Here is a 23,572-nt window from a genome sequence, read left to right as displayed (position 1 = left end):
CTCCCTTCCTTTTCCTCTCTCATCTCATCTCTTTGATTATTACTTTACACCACCACCAAAAAGACTCTATATGGGGGTATATAGGGTTTCCTTTTTTACTTTTCCCCCCCATCACAACCAAAGATTCCTCTTGCAATCCGTTATTTTCCCATCCTTTCACTGCTCTGTTTTGCCACTGAGCCTCATTGAAATACTATAAAAATGTAAGGTTCAGTCTGATTTACTGGAGTAGCTGGAGTGGGGGAAGTCCCTGGTTGTGGAGTGATAGAGCAGTCAGAAGATTTAATGGCAAAGAATTGCGGTATCTATTTCTCTAGACAGAGGGAAAATGAGAGTATTTGTGTAGATGAAAATGGGAAAACAAGAGAGAAGAGAAATTGAGAAAGATATTGCAATGTTGTAGAGCCGATGAATGGGAGTCGGAGGCGGTGTGTTCAGTATGGAACTCCACACTTTATTATCAAAGAACATTCAGACAGGTTAAGACATTAGCTTATTACTTGTTGTGAAGCTAGCATGAATGAACCTAGCTTTCGTCCACTAAGAGTCCATGAGCGCACAAAAAATCCGCTCTGAGGAGGGGAAAATACATGTCCGCTGTCACAAAATCCCAGCTGAAACGCTGTCCTCCGATGCATAAACACATAGGCCTCACGCCATACGTGCGAATGGGACCGCCGTGTGGGCGTGTCTGGAGCTTGGGGATTTTATTCGCAACGCGACCAACAACCAATCACATGAATCTCCCGCCCCCGACATACAAAGCAAAAACCCCCGGGGATTTTATGGGAGCAATATATATATAAACTCCCCAAACAGGCGAAAACCTACCAGTTTCACCCACTGTCTCTGCCACCTCCCTCCATGCCTGGTTCCTCCAGTTTGTATCCCGGTAGGTGAAGAGGGTCTGGTCATACAAAACCGGGAGATTTGCTACAGCGATAATTAGTTTCTCCTCCATATCTCTCCCAGCTTAGACGCGGTTTGATTGGCTACGGCTTGAGCTGTCAGATTTTCCGAAACGGGATTTGATTGGCTGGCGCTGGCTACTCCGGCGGAGACGGACCGCTATGCTACCCACAATTCAGTTCGGCGAAAAAGCGAGGCAACGTGACGTCACCCCATTCAAAGTGAATGGGCAGATTGAAGCTGTCGACGCTGTAGTGTGGACGGGCCGTAAGACTGGCAAAGACATTAGAGTCCTGCGGGAGTCACGAGGGAGTCAAAGAGGAGGCAAATCCTACTTTGATTGAGCTAAGTATCGCTGGTGTTTTATTTTTATTTTATTTGGTTGTTTAGCCCCTCATGCTATAATCATGTGTGTTTTCTCCATTCCTGTTCATGTGTCTTCTCGCAATTATCACTGGCCCTGTGTATCTCGTAATCGATATAACCGGCCTGCTCTCGTCTATCCCACGTGCTCCACTGACATCCAACATCTAGTTTCAGGCGGCCTGTGGAACTGCCAGTCAGCTGTTCCTAAGGCTGACTTCATCTCTGGCTCCGCCTCCCTGCAGTCTCTGGATTTCCTTGCTCTCACTGAGACGTGGATTACTCCATCCAACACATCCACCCCAGCAGCTCTCTCCACAGCATATTCCTTCTCCCATACACCCAGACCCACTGGCAGAGGAGGTGGCACTGGTCTCCTGCTCTCTCTCAAATGGAGCTTTTCCCTCTTCAAGCTACCTAACTTCACTCCTTCCACCTTTGAATTCCATGCAGTCACAGTAACCCATCCTATACAATTAACCATTGTTGTTCTCTACCGTCCACCAGGAGCCTTGGGGGACTTCTTGGAGGAATTAGATCATCTCCTCTCACACATCCCTGAAACTGGGCCTCCCGCTGTACTTCTCGGAGACTTCAACCTCCAGACGGGGAAGATAGACGAACTAACATCTGTTAACCGCCTTTGCTTTCTCACTGTCTCCGTCCCCACCGACTCATAAAGCTGGCAATGTCCTTGATCTCATATTCTCAAGGAACTGCGCTACTTCTAACCTCTCTGTAAACCCGCTCCACACATCCGATCACTTCTTCATCTCATTCTCTCTACCCCTTTCCAAACATAACAAACTAATCTCTTCTCATCCTGCACCTGTCCGACGTAACCTTCGTTCCCTCTCCCCCTCTACCCTTGCCTCATCGGTGCTCTCAGCCCTCCCTTCCTCTGACTCGTTCCAACTCCTGCCTCCAAACTCTGCTGCGGAAACTCTCCTCTCTACTCTCTCATCCTCTCTGGACTCTCTCTGTCCTCTCACATCTCGGCAGGCTCGTCAGTCCCCTCCTGCTCCTTGGCTAAATGATGCACTGCGTGCTAATAGAACTGTCCTTCGGGCAGCAGAGCGGAAATGGTGGAAATCCAAACACCGCGATGACCTCCTAACCTATCAGGCTCTCCTCTCCTCTTTCTCTGCTTCGATCTCTCAGGCAAAAAGCACTTTCTTTCAAGATAAGATCCAATCTTCCTATTCCAATCCCCAAAAACTATTTTCCATCTTCTCCACCCTCTTGGACCCCCCCAAAGCCCCTTCCCCCTCCTCCCTTCTGTCAAGCGACTTTGTTAACCACTTTGAAAAAAAGGTTGATGATATTCGCTCTTCTTTTTCTGACTCACCTTTACTCACCGCTGGGTCACCAGACCCTCCTTTCCACCCACACACTGACCTCCTTTTCCCCTCTCTCTCCAAGTGAGGTTCTTACCCTCATTACCTCTGCCCGCCCTACCACCTGTCCTCTGGACCCTATCCCTTCAAACCTCCTTCAGACTATCGCTCCTGATATTCTACCGTTTCTCACTCATTTCATCAACACTTCTCTAACTTCTGGTCACTTTCCAAACAGTCTCAAGGAGGCAAGAGTAAACCCTCTCCTAAAGAAACCCACTCTCGACCCGTCTGATGTTATAAACTACAGGCCTGTCTCTCTCCTCCCGTTCCTGTCTAAAACACTTGAACGCGCTGTCTTTAAACAACTCTCCTGTTATCTCCATCAGAACAACCTTCTGGATCCGCACCAGTCTGCTTTCAAGGCAGGTCACTCCACAGAAACTGCCCTCCTTGCTGTCACTGAAGAACTGCACACTGCCAAAGCAGCATCCCTCTCCTCTGTCATCATCCTTTTGGACCTGTCTGCTGCATTCGACACGGTGAACCATCAGATCCTCCTTCGCACTCTCCAAGAACTTGGAGTTTCAGGCTCTGCACTTTCCCTCCTCACCTCATACCTCAAAGACCGCACCTACAGGGTTACTTGGAGAGGGTCCGAGTCCGACCCTTGTCAATTAACTACGGGGGTCCCTCAGGGCTCTGTTCTTGGTCCCCTCCTCTTCTCCTTGTACACAAACTCGCTCGGATCAGTCATTAGCCCGCATGGTTTTTCATACCACTGCTACGCTGACGACACCCAATTAATTCTGTCCTTTCCCCGCTCAGAGACCTAGGTCGTCGCACGCATCTCTGCTTGTCTAGCTGACATCTCTCAGTGGATGTCTGCTCATCACCTCATTGTCCCACTCTTGACCTAACAATCAACATCGGCACCTCTGTTGTTTCCCCAACTCAGACTGCAAGGAATCTGGGTGTGACCCTAGATAACAACCTGTCCTTCACTGCAAACATCGCTGCTACAACCCGCTGCTGCAGATACACGCTTTACAACATCAGGAGGATGCGTCCCCAGCTGACCCAGAAAGCGACGCAGGTTCTGGTCCAGGCTCTCGTCATCTCACGCCTAGACTACTGCAACTCCCTCCTGGCTGGTCTACCTGCATGTGCCATCCGACCTCTGCAGCTCATCCAGAATGCAGCTGCTCGCCTGGTCTTCAACCTTCCTAAATTCTCCCACGCCGCTCCTCCGCTCCCTCCTCTGCTCCCTCCACTGGCTTCCGATAACTGCTAGAATCCACTTCAAGACAATGGTACTTGCGTACCATGCTGCGAATGGATCTGGCCCTTCCTACATCCAGGACATGGTTAAACCGTACACCCCAGCACGTGCACTCCGCTCTGCATCAACCAAACGGCTCGCTGCACCATCGCTGCGAAGGGGACCCAAGTTCCCATCAGCAAAAACACGTGGGTTTGCTATCCTGGCTCCAAAATGGTGGAATGAGCTCCCCATTGACATCAGGACAGCAGATAGCTTACACACCTTCCGGCGCAGACTGAAAACTCATCGCTTTCGACTCCACTTCGAGCGATAGAACTATTAACAAAGCACTTATATACTAATAAAGGGCTGGCTTATCTAAAGCCAGTTGAGTAGCACTTGAAATGTTTTTGCTCTATGAAGCCTGATGTACTTATATGATTCTGTTTTCTTCAAGTTTGTATTTTGTTGGTCGAACGCACTTATTGTAAGTCGCTTTGGATAAAAGCGTCAGCTAAATGCAATGTAATGTGAATTATGTCCCATCATGTGGCACCACAATGTACAATATTGTCCTCCCAATGGTGCAGTATGAGCAATTCTGCCTATATTTAGATGCATTTAGTCACTGAGTTTTTGCAAACAAGGTTATTTGGAGCACCCACACAAATAAAATATGCAAAATCTGACCATAAACAAACCAAAGACATTACCTACATCATCTCTATAATGTCTGCACTCCTTGGGATGCACCAAAGTTGCACTTATTTGCAATTCAAAACTCATTTCACCACCTTTATTTCTTGAATCCACTTTCTTTTGTTCACCCAAAAATATGTAGAAATGGTTTACTGTCCATCATAGCGATGGGTTTTATTTGCCTGTCCAATGAGTAAAAACACAGTAAATAAAGAGAAACGTTGCCATTTATCCTCCTTTGTCTTTAAAAAAACGTTTTATACACACACTTAGTATTGGTAATGTGCTACTAATTAATTTGCAATACCTTGTTCGTGTAGCTGTCTGTGCAAACAGATGATTGCTGTCAGTCATGACCACATTCATTTTATACACCGATCCCATCTGATCTAACTAAAAACGTGTTTATTAATTGTTGTTATTGTTATTACAACATTAGAGTGCTGCATTGGGAAATTGCTAATAGGTCATATCTGGAAACTGAAGAACTTCAGGGCTGAAGGGTATACTTTACTACAACCTGCAATAACTTTTGATTTGGTCATTTGGGGCAGATGGAACAAGCTGTGTTTACAACACTGACACATCATGCCGTCCATGTGGTTTACACACAATTTATGTCATATATGGAACAAGATTATTATTCATTTGGAGTTTGGATTGCTCCCTTTTAGCCCTGTTTTGTTGTTCTGTGAGTAAAATGTCACTCTGTAGCTGATAAATCCTCTTCTATTTTACTAAATGATTGTTAATTGTGTCCGTCTCCTGATAGGTGCAAGGATTGTATTGGTTTGCAGCTTTTCCATTACAGCTTTTAACTTAGCAGGTTCACATTTGAGTTTGGCTGAAAAACCCAAACAATGAGCTGAAAGGAGCTAAAATGCTGCAGGTTGTAAATCATCTGTGTGGATTGCCACTATGATGGGCCACTTTCACATTACACATTTAATATATTCTAAACAATTCAATTGTTACCACCCAACTGTCTCTAAGCCTTCCCTTCTGGCAGGAAGATATCTTTTACACTACATAGTTCCCCTGCATTTTCTAAAACAATCTGCACCTGCTGTACAGCGGCGCACTGACATATGCCGAAACAGTATCATTTGAGAATAAAAATCTCCATGCCTGTAGGAATTTGCATAGGCTAAATACAATTGTAATGCTGACACTCAGAGGTGAAATATTGGTTTTACTGGAAACTCAAAAGTCAACTGCTTTTTGATGTAAGCATATGAACCACATGAAGTTTAAGCTTTAAAGTTTTTCTTTTATTTTATTCAGTGTGTGATATTAACTCTCCCTGATTCCAGTTTGACCAGTGTAGGGTAATAGGGGAAATAGGGCTCATTTCACAGCAATTTAAAGGACTAATCCAATAATTATATGTATTAAGCTTGTTTAATTTATTTATATGTGAACAGGGAATGCAGTAAAAATACTATTCTGGTGCACATATAGAGGTGTAGAATCTGAACCTATCTTTTTCCACTAATGATAATGAAAAACGTATTGATATTTGCTTTTTATCTCCTCTCAATAGGATTCACAGATGACTTGAAAGCTACAATGTTTTCCTCTCTCCTCCCGCTTGATTATGAACTTTATCTGCTGTGAACTGTGCGGTTTATTGCGTTAAAGCAAGCTGGCGATTAAGAATTTCTGCAATAGTAAACACCGCTGTGTTCTAATCTGAGGAAAAGATCATATTCAACTTCATTAGCTGAAATGCTGAGTTTCCCTTTATCTATTAACCCCTCTCTCTCGATCGCTCCTCTCATGGTAATTGAAAGAGCAGATGTTATAAGGTAATTGCCTCATCACTCAGGCAGCCCAGCCCCTATACATGTAAATGTCTCGTTTCCACAATGACTTCTGATTCGCACACTCTGCCTTTAATTCAGCTACGCTCATGGTCTCTTCAGATACTATTACAGCTCTGCAGGCTATTTCACAGACTTCCCCATGTGCATTCTGAATAGATTGATGAAACAGTGGCCACTCAACATGAAAGGCATGTTTGCTGGATTGAAAGTTATCCTTAATGTGACTAAATGTATTACTGTTCCAGGATGGATTTGAGTAAAGAGTCTTGGGATATTGAAAGCAACCAAAGCAATTAAAGTGGTTATTGAAAGGCTAAATATATAATGATGACAGCTTTACACTTAAGAGTTATGGGTCAGTTCTTTGTCAATATTTCAAGAGTCCTTCTTTCATCCATCAGTTATTTCAAAGAGTCAATCAATATAATGAGCTATCATTTTTTTAACATGGAGAGAGAAATTCATTCAGAGAACATCTAATGCAGCCACAGCTTGATATTTCTTTTCATCTCCTAAGATCTGAATGTAGGTGTAAATTGTGAGAAAACATTTTAATGACTCCAGTTGAGCATCAACCAAATAAAAAAAACTTGAAAGATATTAGCTGCGTTATTTCTGATGAAAGGGCAATGTAAGTTTATTATTCTCAATTTATCAAAACTTAAAGACTATAATTTGAATGGGTCTAAAGACCTGCCTGGCACGGTACTCGTCTTTCAAGACTGATTGGACAAAGTAATTCATTTGACAAGGGTTCCAAGTAGAGTATATTGTCAACAGCTGGTAAACCAAATCACTTGTGACAATCTTAAAATGAAGATAAATTAGGGATAGGGAAGTAGAGTCCAATTCTAAATCTATTTATCAGTTCCCAGAAATACATGTATCTGATTACAGTTGTTTTGTTCATGTTTTGTTGTCTTAAAACTAACAGTGTTAGTTAGCAGAGAGGTGAGGCACACAGACACTTCTTGACAAACATGGTTTCTGCCGCAGTGAAGGAAGGAAACTTCGTCCTGCTGGAGGTTTAACTGCAGTCCTGTCTCCCTAAGGGATAACCATGATATCCACACGGTACCTGTGTGACAGGGAGGATTATTTATATGCCTTGCAGGGATCTCTTTTATGTGTCCATGCTGAATAAGGTTACATTGCAGTAAATATGTATTTGTTTTATTTCTCTTGTGGGAAACACAAGATGTTCGATTTTTACAAGTCCGGCAACATGCAGATATTTAGAAAACAAAAGCTCTGGTGATCAAATAGTCCAACATAAGGGGAGGACAGTAATTCTAGGATAGTGTTAATTATTCCAACAATATTGCAGTGTTTAATGTCCCTATTAACGCTATGAACCCGGCTTCTTGCTAAATGGAAAATGACTGATGAGCACAGACCTTGTGGCACGTATCCTCCGCACAGACTCCTTTTAACCCCAGTGCAGTGAGATAATGTATGTTGTTTTTCAGCATAATTAGCTGTGATCAGACTAATTTTAATAATGAATGCAATTACAGGTCCTGCTTATGACTAGCATCCTGATCGACCCATTACTGAAAAGCCACGCTGTTTCAAGGTCCTTTCAGCAAGCTGCATGTGCTCTGGCAGAATAATAACTGAAATGAACATGGGCCAGTGAAGATGAGCTAATTTACCATACATTCTATGGACCACCTTTAACCAACAGTTAATTGAGCAGTTGTGAACGCCATCAGAAAGAGCTTTTAATTAAAGGCAAAATGAACCCTAACCTTTGTTTCTCTTTGCTTGGAATTATGACACAGAGACACAGCAGGTCAGTGCAAAATCAAAGATGACATTTGCTGTTGAGACAGAAGTGAGGGTTGGCCTTTTAGTTTGTTTTGCAGCTGAACTGCAGCATTGCAAAGTTGTGACTTTTCACATTGCTACCATGATAATACCACATTTGATACCACCATCCTAGTCCCTAATATGCCACCTTTTATTGAGGCCTGACAGGAGGTTACTTTTGGATTTATTGAAATGAATTCAAGTTATATAGATCTGTTAACAGTTATTAGATAAAAAACACATTTTAGGTTGTGAAACCTGTTTGATTCCTTGATAAATAAATATTACAAAATAAGGGGAATACACTTACATTCATATTTTATAAAGAGCTAACAAGATGTATTACTCTCAAGGTTTGTGTTTTTAATGTGAATTTAAAGCCAGCAGCCAATTCATTTGTATATAAGGGTAGAGCTAGACTTGCTCGGTCGAATGAAATAACATCCATCTGCCAGCAGCAGCAGCAGCAGCAGCAGCTCTAACGCTCACTAATTAACATGTTACATCTTCTTTGGTAAATCCTCCCAAATGAAAACAGACATACAGAGTATATGTACCAGAATATACCTTGGCATTTATATAATCCTCAAACAATTTAATTAGGAAATCATATCAATAAATATCAGAGTTGAATGGAACCCCTTTTGTTTCATATAGGTTTTACTTTTATTTACATAAATATAAAAGTACAATCATTGGTATAAATGTGCAACTTGCAAACAGAATGAATTTGCATACATTAACTGGATGTTACACTACGATGCAAGCAACATAAGACACACAACAAGGTGTTTAATTATTTTGATAAACCCGAAGGTCAGCATTACTGTGGACCACAGACACCTTGAAGAATCTTTCATATTAAGATCTGAATGTAGTTTGTGGCTCCATACCATCAGTCTTCATTAAAAAAAACATCGAGCACACATCCTGCTAATTTGGAAATCAAGCTCCAGATCATGGCCAACAATTTGACTCTTGTTCAAGATCAAGAGCAGCCAAGCAGAGCAGTAATACATCATTCTGTTTCCAAACCGCTCAGCTGTTTACCGCTTGTGCTCCAGCCAAATTAATTTAAATACACTTTGTTGCTGAAACTAGCAGCTTTAACAGTCTCTAAATACAAAAGCATTCATGTACTCTTCTTCAGAGGACACTGGAGCGAGCACAGTGTTATGTGCCATACTGTGATCACAAAGAAGCTTTGCTGAATAAATGATAATGCCTTAGCACCATCGACAGCCTTCAAAATCAACACTAAAAACATCACCAGTCTTGTAATGGCTATGGAGCATGACATTTTAATCGGCCTATTTTACAGTCAAAGTGTTGTTGACTACAGGGTAGATCTTCGTGCGTGTATAATGTACGATATGTGTTGACTGGAATAAACACTGCTAGTGAGAATAGAGATTAAATGACCGTTTACATAACTTTTTCTGCAAATCATGCAGCGCTGTGATCCAAGTCTGCTATGTTCACCCATATTAACTACTAATAGTGTGGGCTTGGACATTTTGCATTGTTTAAACCTAATTTGTTTTTTTTGACAAGAACGGGACAGGAATTAATTATACTTTAACAGAATAGTCATTGATTTCACATTTTAGAGGCATTTGTCCTGATAACAAATAGCAAATCCTAAGACCACCTGCCTCCTCAGAGGATACAGAGGGCAGAGGTTTAAACCATTGCAATCGATGGAGATCAATTTTTCTAAATGGAAAATGATTGTATAGTACAACACAAGTTCTGCACACTATAATCTTTTCAATATGGAGTCTTTTTGTAGTAAGCACTAAAGTAAGGCAATTTATTTCAAGCCACACATGCATTTTAGGTGAGCAAACATTACTTTATATATTATATTCAGTTTCTTTAAAGATTGATGTGTTTTAGGCTTAAGTAAATAAACATTTTATTGATCATATTATAAGTTGAATACCTTCTGGGGGACTCTAGGGAAGCATTTAAGATAACATATCACATTCATTTAATTCTAATTTCCAGTCCTTTACACAGCAGGTGGGAACACAATGCATACATACACACATGCTCCTTGTCAAGGGTAGGTTAAAGGATACAATGCAGCTTGCTCGACCCTAACGACTACAGGGGCTTTAACAAATATTTGAGCAAACCTGAAACATCTTCCATTATAACCTCAAGGCTCAGAGGGGAAATGAAGGTTAACATACAGTACATCATTCAGGAATCAATATCGAGAAGTGCCAGCAACACGTCCCCGTAACATATAACAACAGGGGATCAGTATTGAATTCATTCTACAGTATGTCATTTGCTACAGCATGCCATACTCCTTCTCAAATGTCCCAGGGATTGGCACTTTCTATTTGCCTGCAAGAGAGGCTAACAGTCAGGCAACACATGAACCCCACTTCACATCACATCACCGTGAGCTCACTCACAGTGAGCTCACAGTGAGCTCACTCGCTGCTCATGAGCTACCTGGGAACCTAGATGTGTCGGGAGCTTTTAAATATAATAGTGATAAATTGACATTTTGGGAAATACATTCTTGCTAAGAGTTACCATTCTCACATCTAGGTGGTTAACATGGAGCTACAGCTTGTATACATCTGGAAGCCTCAAGTATTTGTCATTTCTACTTTGTCTTTATAATACAGCACTGAAGGTTGTTGGCTGACAGTAAAAGGGGGGAAAGCTAGTCATAAAACATATTTTTTATTTCAACCTAGACTACCTGTTTTTTGTATTTTTTATTTAAATGAAACAAAGAAAATGTAATGTAGTAATTAGTCAGCTAGACATGTGGACTGGTAGAGCCTTGGAGATATAGCTTATTAGCTTAGCATTGGATACATTCCAGAAAATGGGGGAAACGGCTAGCCTGGCTGGAAAGCTCTCTAATTAATTTTACATCTCTAAAATGATCTTGTAAAGACTCCAGGAAGTCCATAAAGTCAAGTAAGCATAGCAGCGCTAGTTTTGCTTTGTTTAAAAACTGGGAAGGGGGAACCAGCCTAGATGTGTCTAAAGGTAACAACATTTCAACTACTATAGCATCTCCAAAGCTCTCAAATGTAGCTGTTATATCAACAAAGAGACATCACATTAAGAACTCACAACTAGCTAGTCCCAGTCTGTATGATATGCTAAGCTAACCAGCTACATATTTCCCCTTACAGGTGTGAGTGATATCAATCTTCTCATCTAACTTTACGCAAGAAAGTGAATACCAATATGCCATTTTCCCAACATATCAATCTACTCTTTAGTATCTGGACAACCTGTGTTCACATTGTAACTCTTGTATCCATGTTTTTAGTGGGTAGTTAAGTTCTCTATGGTGTATCAATCTGCTGACCGACTGTGTTAAAGACATGAGACGGTGACTTATTCAATCATTCACATGTAGATATCTGAAAGCTATATGTAAAAAAATATACTTCAAAGACTCTGTTTTATATACAGCTATCTTGTATGGCTTTACCATAATGGCATGCGGGAAACACTAAGACAAGCCTGAATATATCTACCTGAGTCATTTTCTCTATTGTTCTAAGTGTCACTGGGGGGTAAAATAAATTATTCAGATCTATGCAAAACCAGGATGAAAATCAATCAAGGATAGACCCAGATCCAATTCACGCATTAGTGTAAAAGGACTTTTTAAGACATTATATGATATACTATGGCATGTCTCATTGTAGTATTCATGGTGCAAGGGTGATGAGCGTGACGGGAGAGCTGAGATGTGCGGGAAATAGGAGGCAAAAGGTTTTGGTGCAGTGAGTCTGAAGTGAATGCAGAGATGACACAAAAAAGAGGTGAGTGGCCTGGGAGGATATTATATGTTGAAAATTGATGCAAAGGAAAGAGAAGCCTTTGGCTGAGAGGGCGTGTATTTGGATTGAATATTCATTTTAAACTCCTTCATTTCTATTGCTGTCAATGGCCCCCCTCTCTAGTTTTTGTTACTTCATCATCGCCTCCCGGACAGGTTAACTATCAACGTCTCCTCTGCCTTGCTGTTTACTGACATCAAACAAACATTACGCAGCTTTAAATCACAGATGACTTGGAAGAGATAGTTGCCAGCAACTAGGACATTGATCGCAAAGACTGACTGAGTACTGCATCCTCGTTCAACATCCTCCATCATTACATGTCGTCCACACCAAAAGTGAGGAAAATCAACCTTTGCAGACTTTTGGATCAAGTTCACAGAGAATCTTTATCTGAAAACAGGAAATCTCTATTTAAAAATCAATGCAAGCCAGAGTATTCTTATGGTTTTGTTTTCCTCTCCAGCTTCTGAACAGCTTTACCTGGCCTCCTTTAATCTGCATCGTTTAACATAATTTGCCCACAGGATAAAACCATCCACTTGTTCCCTCTCTTTCCCCCTCTCTTATATTTTACTTCAAACAAACACAAACTTACTTCTCATTTATTCTGTTTTTACAAAAACAGAATACATACATTCTGCATTCAAAGGGTAATTAATACATTGCCAGCCTTTATCACTTATTTTCCTAGCAGACAGCTTTAAGCTTAAAAAAGAAGAGAAAGAAAGAGTTGCATGGTGCTTTCTTTTACCCTTCAAGTCAAAGTCTTTGGCCGCAGAAGCATTTTTCTGTGCTGATAAGGACAGCTCCTCTCTCAAAAGGAATGGATTTTCATTTTTCAACTGTGCTCTTTTCTCCATCTTTAGGAAATTACTCTTTATAGGCCGTTAGTGGCACTGTAAATACCCCTTCCCAACAGCATTGACAAATCAACTACATCACAGTCGTGCCTAGCTAAACTCCACTTTCCATGCTCGCCCCCAGAAATGGAATCAATCACCTGAGGGTAAAACTTGACTTGGGTCAAGAAAGAAATGGAGTTTGCACAATCAATGGAAGGTCTAGAAATGGTGCAAAAAATGCATGAGCAGTAAAATGCATAGATCAGTATGTGCTATGTCATTCAGTGGATACACGTGTCATGTTTATATCAGCATTCAATATGTACATTCAAAGAAATTGGCAAAATCCCAAAATAATGAAGATTGCACTGAATGCTTCCCTTGGCTCCTTTACTGCACAACATTTCAGTTGTCAAGGTCTGATATATTGAGCACATATAGCAGACCTCAGCATTTAACACTGACATGTCAGTGATTTGTTCTGGGTTTGGTTTGAGGTTAACATAATGGTCAATGGGAGGTCCCCAGATCATCGTATGCTTATTTGTTGACTCTGTGGTTCTCTCTTCATGCCTTCATCATCAAATCATCACTGAAAACACCACCATCATTACCTGCATCATCACCACAGGCTTGTAATTCCAACCAAAAGTGTCCAAAAAAATCATATGTATCATGCATGACAAGTAACATTGGCAATCCATCTCAAATGTATTTTTTCTATGGCGATCAACCTCAGGGATTGTTAGACAGTTTGAGAATCAAGAGCTCCAACACTTATTGTGTCCTCTACCTGGAGTTACTTGTCTCTGCCAGCCTGTTGTTCATGATACCGAGAGCGCCAACCCCCCCAGAGAAACCATTATGGCGTGAGCTTCCACACACTGTCCTGGGATATCCATTTGCCGACTCAGACAGCTGCTTCTGCATGATGGCCAGCGACACCTTGTTGGAGGCTGCCAAGTCTTTCATTGAGATCATCTCCCCTGAGAGTCTGCGTCCCTCTGTATCACTATCACAAGGTCCATCAGAGTCGGACAACTGGCCAGTCCGACCGTGGCGACTCTTGGAGCCCGGGCGGATTGCGTTCCGTCTGCCCAGGAGCACGGTGGCCTTATTGCAGCGCTGGCAAAACAAGCAGCTCATTTTCTCCAAAATCCAGTTGAGCACCTGCTTAATGACAATAGAGATAACATTGAAGAGCGAGTAGATGCAACACACGCCCATTAGCATGAAGAAGAAGTTGGCCACCCTGTAGAGGCTTTGGTATTTGTAAGCGTCGCTCTGGCTGCTAACAAAATCCCCAAATCCAATGGTGCTGAAGGTAACAAAGCAGAAGTAAAGCGAGTCTAAGTAAGCCCACCCCTCGACAGGGGTGTACATGGCTGATGCACAGCAGGAGATAGTGATGGCTGACAGGCCGAGAATCAGCATCACGTGGTACACGGACGGCTTCCAGCCGGGGAGGGAGTAGGCTGAGAAGTCATGGCGGATGCCCGGCGGAAGTAAACCGCTGTTCCTGATTCGACGCTCCCTCACAGCCTTCATCACCACGGCCAGCAGTGTGATGATTCGCTCCAGGAAGAGGTTGAAGAAGAGGATGGTGGCCGCGCAGCCCAGAAGCCCGTAAAAGATCAGGAACACCTTCCCTGCAACCGTCACAGGCGTCGTCATCCCAAAGCCTGCAGAGACAGATAGACATATCAGACCGAGACCAAAAACAATGTTCAGCTACACGGTTTCTTTAGAGTCCTCAAAATAAAAGATGTTTTGGATTCCGAGACAACGGGAGGCGCTGCTTAAAAGAAAAACAATCCCAAATCGAAATGGTTTGAAAATGAGGCCATACTGTGTACACAAGGTCCATACAATTGGTGTGCAGAAAATACTGGATAATGACTTTTGCTTTTAACAGAATGTAAACTTTCTCTTGAATATAAGTCTATGTGAATTAATTCACAGAAACATGAAAAAGCTGGGTTTAGGATAATTACAAAAATAATGTTTTGCATTGCTTGAGAAGTTGAGAAGGATAATGAAAAACAACAAAATGGGCAGATATCGGAAACCCGCATTACACTTATTAGCAGTTAACCAAAAATAAAACAACTCTAGTAGTTCACTGACATAACGTAAGATCACACCATAGTTTATTTTTTATTTGCACTGTAAAGCCATGTCATCGTTTGTACAAGCTGTGTTTATTTACTATGCTGTTTCGCTTCTAGTGGCACTGTAAAAATAAGTACATAGGGGTTATATTGAGGTAAGGAGGATGCCAGGAATAAGCTTAGGTAAGCTTTCTGAGTATTTATTTCTCTCGACTCTGTGGTTTGGCTTCCTGCTATCTTCTGATTTCTCAGTCAATTACACTGAGTGTTCCAGCTGAGGACGGAGAGGATGTTTATAGATTCTGCTGCATGTTGAAGGAGCACTTCAGTAACTCGAGGAGCGTCACAGGTGCAGCCTTGACTTTGCAGCAAGTGTGGCTCTGATGTAAACTGATATTATTAGATGATGAATGTCTTGGCATTTGAGGACATTATTGTTTCTTCAGATCATTTTATGAATTCCTGCAAGAAGGCACTCTACTTTCAGTGAGGAGGAATTGCAAAAATAAATAAGAAAAGATAATTTAGCTCAATATTTCATGGAAATAAATTCAAGTGTGGTTTATTGGAGTGGTTCCTCACATTAACTTCTTGTGACACATTCAAATAATGACTACTTTCAAACCCTCATAACAGGTTATGAAGAAAACAATACTGCAATCGCTAAAGCCATGTTTAAGTCACAGTCAAAAGTCTATTCAAAAGTCAAACTGAACTTTATGGAACATAAATATCATATCTCTTTATAAGTTATCCCCTTTCAGTAACTTTTGATCATTTTGATTTCCACAGGGGACCATTTGTGTGGTCCAGTTGAGTTTGGCAATTATTGGTTTATTGCATAATTATTTCAAATTTGCAGTAGACAAAGTGCACATCATCATCATCATCATCATCATCATCATCATCATCATCATCATCATCATCATCATCATCATCATCTCATATGTAGAAAACAGGACCCATTTATACCTGTGTCTCTGGAAACTACTGATGCTTTGATAATGCTTGTGCAAATGATGTGCACCTATGTGTTATCTGTCTCTCTCTCACACACACACACACACACACACACACACACACACACACACACACACACACACACACACACACACACACACACAAACACCGAACACCAGTCATACTTCTCACGGCCACTACTGTTACGTGCCAGGCAGGCTGTACATGTGTGGTTTTCCTTCCCTCCTGTGTTTCTCTCTTCTCCCTGTCTTCTGCACAGCTAATCAGCAGCTGATCGGTATCTGCCTGTGCACCTGAGTCTGATGGCTGATTGGATCCTCTCACCCTCAGCTGGCCTATCAGCAACCAGGGCCGACCATAAAGGAGGCACCCAGGAAGTCTTCTCTCTCTCACTCTGGGCCTGTTGCTGAGGAAGGAACACGGCTGTGTTTAGCAACTAAAGCTCTTTGAATACTCTGAACTTTGTTAATGTGTGTGTGTTGAGAGGTGGAGGAGTTAGGTAAGTCTGGGGTACCCTGTACATTTCTCACCACCGAGCTAACTATTGTTTAGACACACTAGGTAAGCGGATTGTTGCCACCCCTGTATATTGTTTTGTCAAATTCTTTGTAGTTTGTTAGTGAGGGTTTTTGTTTGAGTTTGGTTTCAAAGGATAGTTGTAGAGATAGGCCTGGTTTTGTTATGCTTGTTTCTTTTGTTTGGCACAATCCTTTGACTCCTCCTCCTCCTCCTCCTCCTCCTCACAAACAGTGTTTCTGTTTAATTGTATTATATGATAGGTTACAAGGAATAAACCTTTTGTCAACCTTTACTCTGACTCTCTCATAATTATTGGTTGTACGTTATTGTCTCCAGGTCCCCTAGACCTTAGTGGGGACGTAACAAATGGGGTTACACTCACAGGTTATGAAGAAAACAATACTGCAATCGCTAAAGCCATGTTTAAGTCACAGTCAAAAGTCTATTCAAAAGTCAAACTGAACTTTATGGAACATAAATATCATATCTCTTTATAAGTTATCCCCTTTCAGTAACTTTTGATCATTTTGATTTCCACAGGGGACCATTTGTGTGGTCCAGTTGAGTTTGGCAATTATTGGTTTATTGCATAATTATTTCAAATTTGCAGTAGACAAAGTGCTCATCATCATCATCATCATCATCATCTCATATGTAGAAAACAGGACCCATTTATACCTGTGTCTCTGGAAACTACTGATGCTTTGATAATGCTTGTGCAAATGATGTGCACCTATGTGTTATCTGTCTCTCTCACACACACACACAAACCGAACACCAGTCATACTTCTCACGGCCACTACGAACACACACATGCACACACACATGCACACACACACACACGCACACACGCACACACACACACACACACACAGTCATTGTTCCACAGAACAGCAGATGGTATATTTGTCAACAAATAAAATCGTGCAGAAAGATCAACCAGTTCACTTCCAGGCCAAGGTTAATTGATTTTTCCATCATGGCCATCCTCCGTTTTAGTCTTCTCTGAGCATTAGGGCAGCACTTTTCCTCCCTTTTTCACCAACCCGTCTATAACCACCCTTGTCAGGTAATAAATGACATCAATATCAAGACAATACTTCCTTTATGATATCTAAAATTGCTTTTTTGACCTTATCTCTCACCGTGAAAACCACTCTCCTGTGGGCTTGTTGACACGGCGGGTCATTTAGATCAACAGTGATTGAAAAAGATTGTTTTAGAAAGACAAGAGGGAATATAACACCCCTCATGTCCACAGCTGTACACACACCTTATGACCTTACACACAGAGATAGACTTGAGTAGGTTTATACATTACACCAGACATTGAATTGTCTGGTTTTGTCAAAGATAGTGACAAAGTTCAGTAACAGACAGTGTGGGAAAGTTGGGTGAGAGGAGGATAAGGTGCCTTAATGAAGCCCTCAGTGAAATATTATTCTACCCTTTCATGTTTAATTAATTAGCAGGCAAAGTCTTTTAAACCAACTGAATGATAGGGAAAACCAGATTACATCGTCTCAGTGCACACAGAGACAGTCTTCTGCACCGTCTCTCATTACCAAGTAAATTACCTAAGAGAGGAAAAGGCACCAGACATCGATTCAGTGTAGCATTTCAGAGCCGTTACTCTAGACTGTCAAGATGCATTACGGAAAAACAGAACAATAATAGAAAGCTAAAAAAAGGCAAGCTAAAAACCAAACACTGTGTGAATTTACTCACAAGCACTACAACTCTACAAAGTCTCCATTCCGGACCAATGATCCTGTTTCTGACCTCGTTGAACATTTCCACTGTGTCCGAGCTACGATGAGCCATTTAGTTCAACTGAACTTTATAAGGCAGAAAGTCGTATGGGCGCTAATCCAATAAAATAGAAGCCCTGGGAGAATATTTGTTCTTTGACATTAAATACAGTATGCTCAACTCAACGTAGAAAATGATGTTATGCTCTAATGGCTAATGATACCGCACACATAATCACACACTAAAGCTTCAACCAGAAGGAACGTGATGGAAATGGGGTCATTAGTATCCATTATTACAACTTGACAGTGTTAGAGGAAGAAGATTCTCTAATGCTTATGAGAATGTGGGAAAATGAAAAGGGGGCAGATAGATTACTGAACTGTGATTTTAGGGTTAAGTTCAAATCAAATCAAGTTTTATTTATATAGCACATTTATAAACAATTTTTGGTCGAGCCAAAGTGCTGTACATATAATACAAATAGCCTACAGTAGAGACACTTTAGAGCAAATACAACAGCACAGATTGTTCAGAATATCAGTATGAGAAAAACTACACCCTCTATCCTTAGAAGTCAGCTTCTATCAAGTTTTAATGCTACGTAGTCAGCAGTAATCACACCGTTTAGACAGAGCAGCTCAATGCCAATTTACAATGGCCCATTAAGTAGTAAAGTTAAGTCAGGACCCAAACAAATAGCACAAATTACTGAGAGTGTTGCTAATAGAAGCGTTGGTGGACTGCATTTCATTTGGTACACTCAGTAGACTCGCCTGATCATAATTTTACACCAAAGAGCCACTCTGAGTCAGAGTCTGCAGCAAAATGAGTTTGCAGCAGCGTTTAAATCTAAAACCATAAACTGTTCGAACTCTCCTCTGCTGGCAGTGTGACATTTTCTCCGGCAAGATATTAAATCATGCTATTTTATCGGAGTACGTGTACGAGCAGACCCAAAAAAAAGAGGTAAAAGAAAGTTAATATTGTACTCACATTGCCAGGGGGCAGGAGAGAGGAATTCAATGATATTATAATGTTGCTCTGTGTCTGTTGGATGTTTAAATAAGTCACTGTTAGAAAGTATTTTTGCCATATAAACTAAAACAGATTACATTTTGTTTATGCTACCCCCAAGTGGCTCAAATAAATCGATCCTATATATAAAGTTTAACTCTATTGATAACAACATTGTCTAAAACAGGACACTGTAGTTTTGTAGTGTACAGTTTACTTTGTGGCTAGTGACAACATTAAAAAATGGTCGATTATTTTGAGTTTTTAGATGGGAAACTATGATATAAAATACTTAACTTATCCATTAAAATGGCTGTTTTTGCACATCTTTCCTAAAAGGAAACATTTGTGAATTGTCCAACTGCCATATAAGATATAATATTTGTTCATCAATTGCTACACTGTAAAAAAAAGTCTGTGAAATTAACAGGGAAAAGCTGTAAAATCACGACATCAAAAAACTGTAAATAGAGAAACAATGAAGCAGTGTTTAATTTACAGTAATATTTCGTAAAGTACTGAACCAAACAAAACTGTTAAATTCACATTAAGAATTATGTTAAAATAATGATATTTCATTGTATAATTTACAGATTAATGTGGTTTGAACACAGAAAAACTGTAATACATAAAACAATACAATACAGTTAAAATTACAACATGACAGTGTTAAAATCATGTTTTTTTATATTTTTTCATTCTTGATTATACTATAATATACTTACTTCTTATTTCTATTTGTTTAATACATATGTTTATTTTGAAATTGGAAATAACCCAGTACTGATATATTCTTGGAAATTAAATGAGAATCCATAAAACAGCTGGCGTTTGGATTCTGGGGCCGCCCGACTATTTGGAGTGGAATGCAGCCCACGGCAGACAGCTCAAACAGTAATCGAACGCGCCACTAGTTTGTTTCTGTTATTTCATTGGACTATTTAATTATCGCGGGAGCAGCTTTTTGCAGGTTAACGGCCCGGTGCGCGGCCAAGTCTAGTCTAGATCAAGTCTGCCTGCCACCGACCACGGAGCTGTGTGCACATGAGCGGAGGATCACATCTGTAGCACTGGTAAGCTAACCGTTTATTTTCTTCAAACTTCAATTATACGTCAGGACAGGACAATACTAGCTTCTGTTTGTGATTTATTGCATTTTGCAGTCATAGTTATAACGTCTACTGACAGAGAGTTTCATTTTTTTGAGCTGCGCCCTCGGCCTGAAGCCTGGATGCGTCAGCGGCAAATGTTTTATAACAAAATAATCAACCAATGTGTGACATGTGTTTGTGCGGACTTGAGGATGGTGTTGAGGCATCTCTCGAGGCGGCGGGAACACATTCAGAGCTGGGGAATGAACTTCTAGCTCTGTCACAGAGGGGAGAAGTAGGGTCTGTCACGCTGCTCGCTTCTTCTTCCTCGACTGCTGGCCGAAATTCTGGGTTGGCTGCGCCTGAGCTGCAGCCGGAACCGGAGATTTTCTAGGCCAGCTTGCCCTTGTCTCCAGCCTGGGCTGGGGACTCGGGGTGGGCTGCGACCTCTGCGTCTTCGGTGCTTTAAACCGAGCAGAGTTCGAGGCAGCTTGGGCGAAGGACTGCTGCTGCAAAGGCAGCGGCTGGACCCTTCGAGGGAGGCAGAGGTGGAGTGCCTCGTCCTCCTTCTTCTTCGTCTCACACCTCCTTTGCATGGAGGCGAGAGCGGAGCCGAAAATTCCCTCGGGAACGATGGGCATATCCAGCACATCCTCCTTTTCCCGGTCTGGGAGGTTGGTGAGGTTGAGCTATCTCGCTCTTTCCTGCACCACCATGATCCCCATTACCTTGCCCGTGGCCTGGACGGCGCAGAGTTGGACACGGAGACAAATATCCGTGACCGCTGCCATCTCGTCCAGAGTGGCTGCCCCCGGGTTACCCGACAGGTCCTCGCAGAGCGGTTAGCAGCGAGGACACATCAGGGCCCTGGCGGACAACGCTGCAGCTTTGTAGGACTTTTCAGTCATTGTCGACTGAAAACGGTCCGACTTTGCTGGCAGCGTGGGGTTCCTGCTTGGTGACGGGCCCACCTTCGGTAGGAGGTGGGCCGCTACCAGCGGTTCCATGGGCGGAATGCGGAGCAGGCCGAGCTTCTCCTTTCCGTCACAGTCTAGGGAGGAGGCACCCTGGATTGGAACCTTGTTGCTGAAGGGCCGGTCTCTCCATGAGACCGACACCTCATCCAACATCTCCGGGAAGACCGGAAGGAGTTGCCTCTTTTTCCCCGCTGCTTGGGAAAGATGTTTTCCCTCGTAGCGGGACCTGGAGGTCTCCTTGGCCATTTCAGGCCACGGGACGTTGAGTCTGGCCGCAGCGCGTTTACACACGGCCTGCAGGTCCATGCTCAGACCGGGCGAAGCTGGTGTGCTATCGCCCGGGAGAGCAGCCCTCGCTCCAGGCTTTGCAGCCTGAGCCGATGACATGAAGGTGTCCTCTTCCTGTTCATCCGACTCGGACAGGAGAAACGCCAAGGCGTCCTCTTCTTCGTCCTCCTCGTAGTCCAGCTCGAAGACATCCTCCGCGGGTGAGACCATGGTGAGGTCTAACCGGGAGCCCCAGCTTGATAAAGCGTGGGGACCCGTTCCCGCGTGTCTTGCCGTCACCGGGTCCCGGCCTGCCAGGGCGCGGGATTCCGGTTCTGTAGCCATCGCAGATAATGAGCCCCAGACCGACACGGGGAGGGGTTCACTCTCTGTGGCGGACGCCCCCGTGCCTTGACTGCCGGCCGGCGGGTCAGTGGACATGGGGGGGTCCTGTTCCGACAGGCTATCTTGTCGTGCTAACCGTCGGCGGAGGCTCTTTACGGTGAAGCGGACACAATGTCCGCACGAGCCGGGGTTGTCGATAGCGCCTCGGGCGTGTTCCAGCCCGAGGCAGGACGAACAGACCGAGATCTTCAACCCGCAGCCGCAGAGTCGAGCCACCGAGTCCCTGACTCCTCTGGTGTGAGGGAGAGGGGCGTCCATCTTGTTCGCCTCGTGGCATGGAGAGGGCCCGCTCTCGATAGAGAGGGAGCTAGCTAGCAACATGTGTGCTGCTAGCTTAAAAAATCAGGCCTACCTTACTTTCTCGGGGAGAGAAGGGCGAGGTCGATTTTAATACTAACTGCGTTAGTACTAACGTCTTCCTGCGAAGCAGAAGGAGTAGCCGGCGAGCGCCCGTCGACCGAAATGGGTATTTGGGTTCAGTCTGTGGACCGTTAAGCTTGTCCGGCTACTATAGAGATTTGCTCTGAAGCGAGAAGAGGTGTTTGAATGACGCATGCGTCGTGGCGCAAGCTACTTATAGGGGGTGAATTCCCTGACGCTGACGTCAAGATCACCAGCCAATCAGGATTGGCGTAATGAGATTGATGCTTCTGTTTGCTCCGCGATGAGGCGCATCCCATAGTGAGACATCGAACGGAGTGTTATGAATGAGAACTAAATGTGTCCTCTGCATTTAACCCAGCCGCAGCGCAGCGCCCGGGGACCAAATCTGGTTCCAAATTCCGTCTATAACGTTTTACAACCTGAAGATACAAAACACATATTTCTGTTATAACAACAATACTTTTAATAACATAGGGCCGTAACAGTAGGCCTAACAGTGTAATACTTGTTACCGATACAGTAAACAGTATTTAAATAAATGAAGAACGAAAAATAAATGAACGAACTGTATGCCAATAATTGCCTTAGCCCCAGATGTTCCCACATTGCTCCTATTATTTTCACTATTCGGATAAAATTGAAAAACAATTCGGTTGCTTGCTTGCAACGATTTTCCAAGCAAAGTAAGTGCACGATTTTATCATGTGTAACGTTACTGTTTAAACGGCGGATAAAGCAGCTTCATCATTGCAACTTGACAACAGCTAAGCTAGGCTATACTTACAGCATCCAGGTGACTTTTCAGAGTTGTTGTGCCACCGTGGTAGGCCAGTTTCTCGGCGAAAATTTCGCCGCGGTGTCCGCAAGGATCGCGGCCACTCAATGGGTGCTATTCCACCAGACGCGCCGCGTTACGGCTCAGAAGCGTCCCAGAAGCGTCTCGTCTCGAAATAGGATTGAAGTCTATTTTTCGAAGCGATGCAGCCGTAAGGTAATGTCGGGCAGGAAGTGGAACGTTCAGGGCATATATAGCATATATATATATATATAGTTTGTGTGTGCGTGTATATATATATATATATACATATATATATATATATACACACACACACACAAACTCATTTTGCAGACCCTATCCCTCCGTAGTCGTTCAAGTAGGAGGAGAAATGCCAGCGTTCTCCTC

General features: G+C 42.6%; 1 protein-coding gene across 1 annotated transcript in view; it reads right to left on the bottom strand.

The window, feature by feature from the left end:
• Positions 1-8,838: 8,838 nt before the first annotated feature.
• The window catches only part of kcnk12 (potassium channel, subfamily K, member 12), a 31,167-nt gene continuing 16,433 nt past the window's right edge, over positions 8,839-23,572 (bottom strand). Inside the window, exon 2 of the mRNA XM_034101344.2 lies at positions 8,839-14,567. Within this exon, the coding sequence (XP_033957235.1) occupies positions 13,675-14,567 (893 nt within the window). The 3' untranslated portion in view covers positions 8,839-13,674. The remainder of the gene's footprint in view (positions 14,568-23,572) is intronic.

The sequence above is a fragment of the Pseudochaenichthys georgianus genome, chromosome 15 (genome assembly GCF_902827115.2).
Source record: "Pseudochaenichthys georgianus chromosome 15, fPseGeo1.2, whole genome shotgun sequence".
In the NCBI taxonomy this organism is placed as follows: Eukaryota; Metazoa; Chordata; class Actinopteri; order Perciformes; family Channichthyidae; genus Pseudochaenichthys; species Pseudochaenichthys georgianus.
The sequence above is the reverse complement of the archived record's forward strand: the minus strand, read 5'-3'. Positions and strand labels throughout refer to the sequence as shown.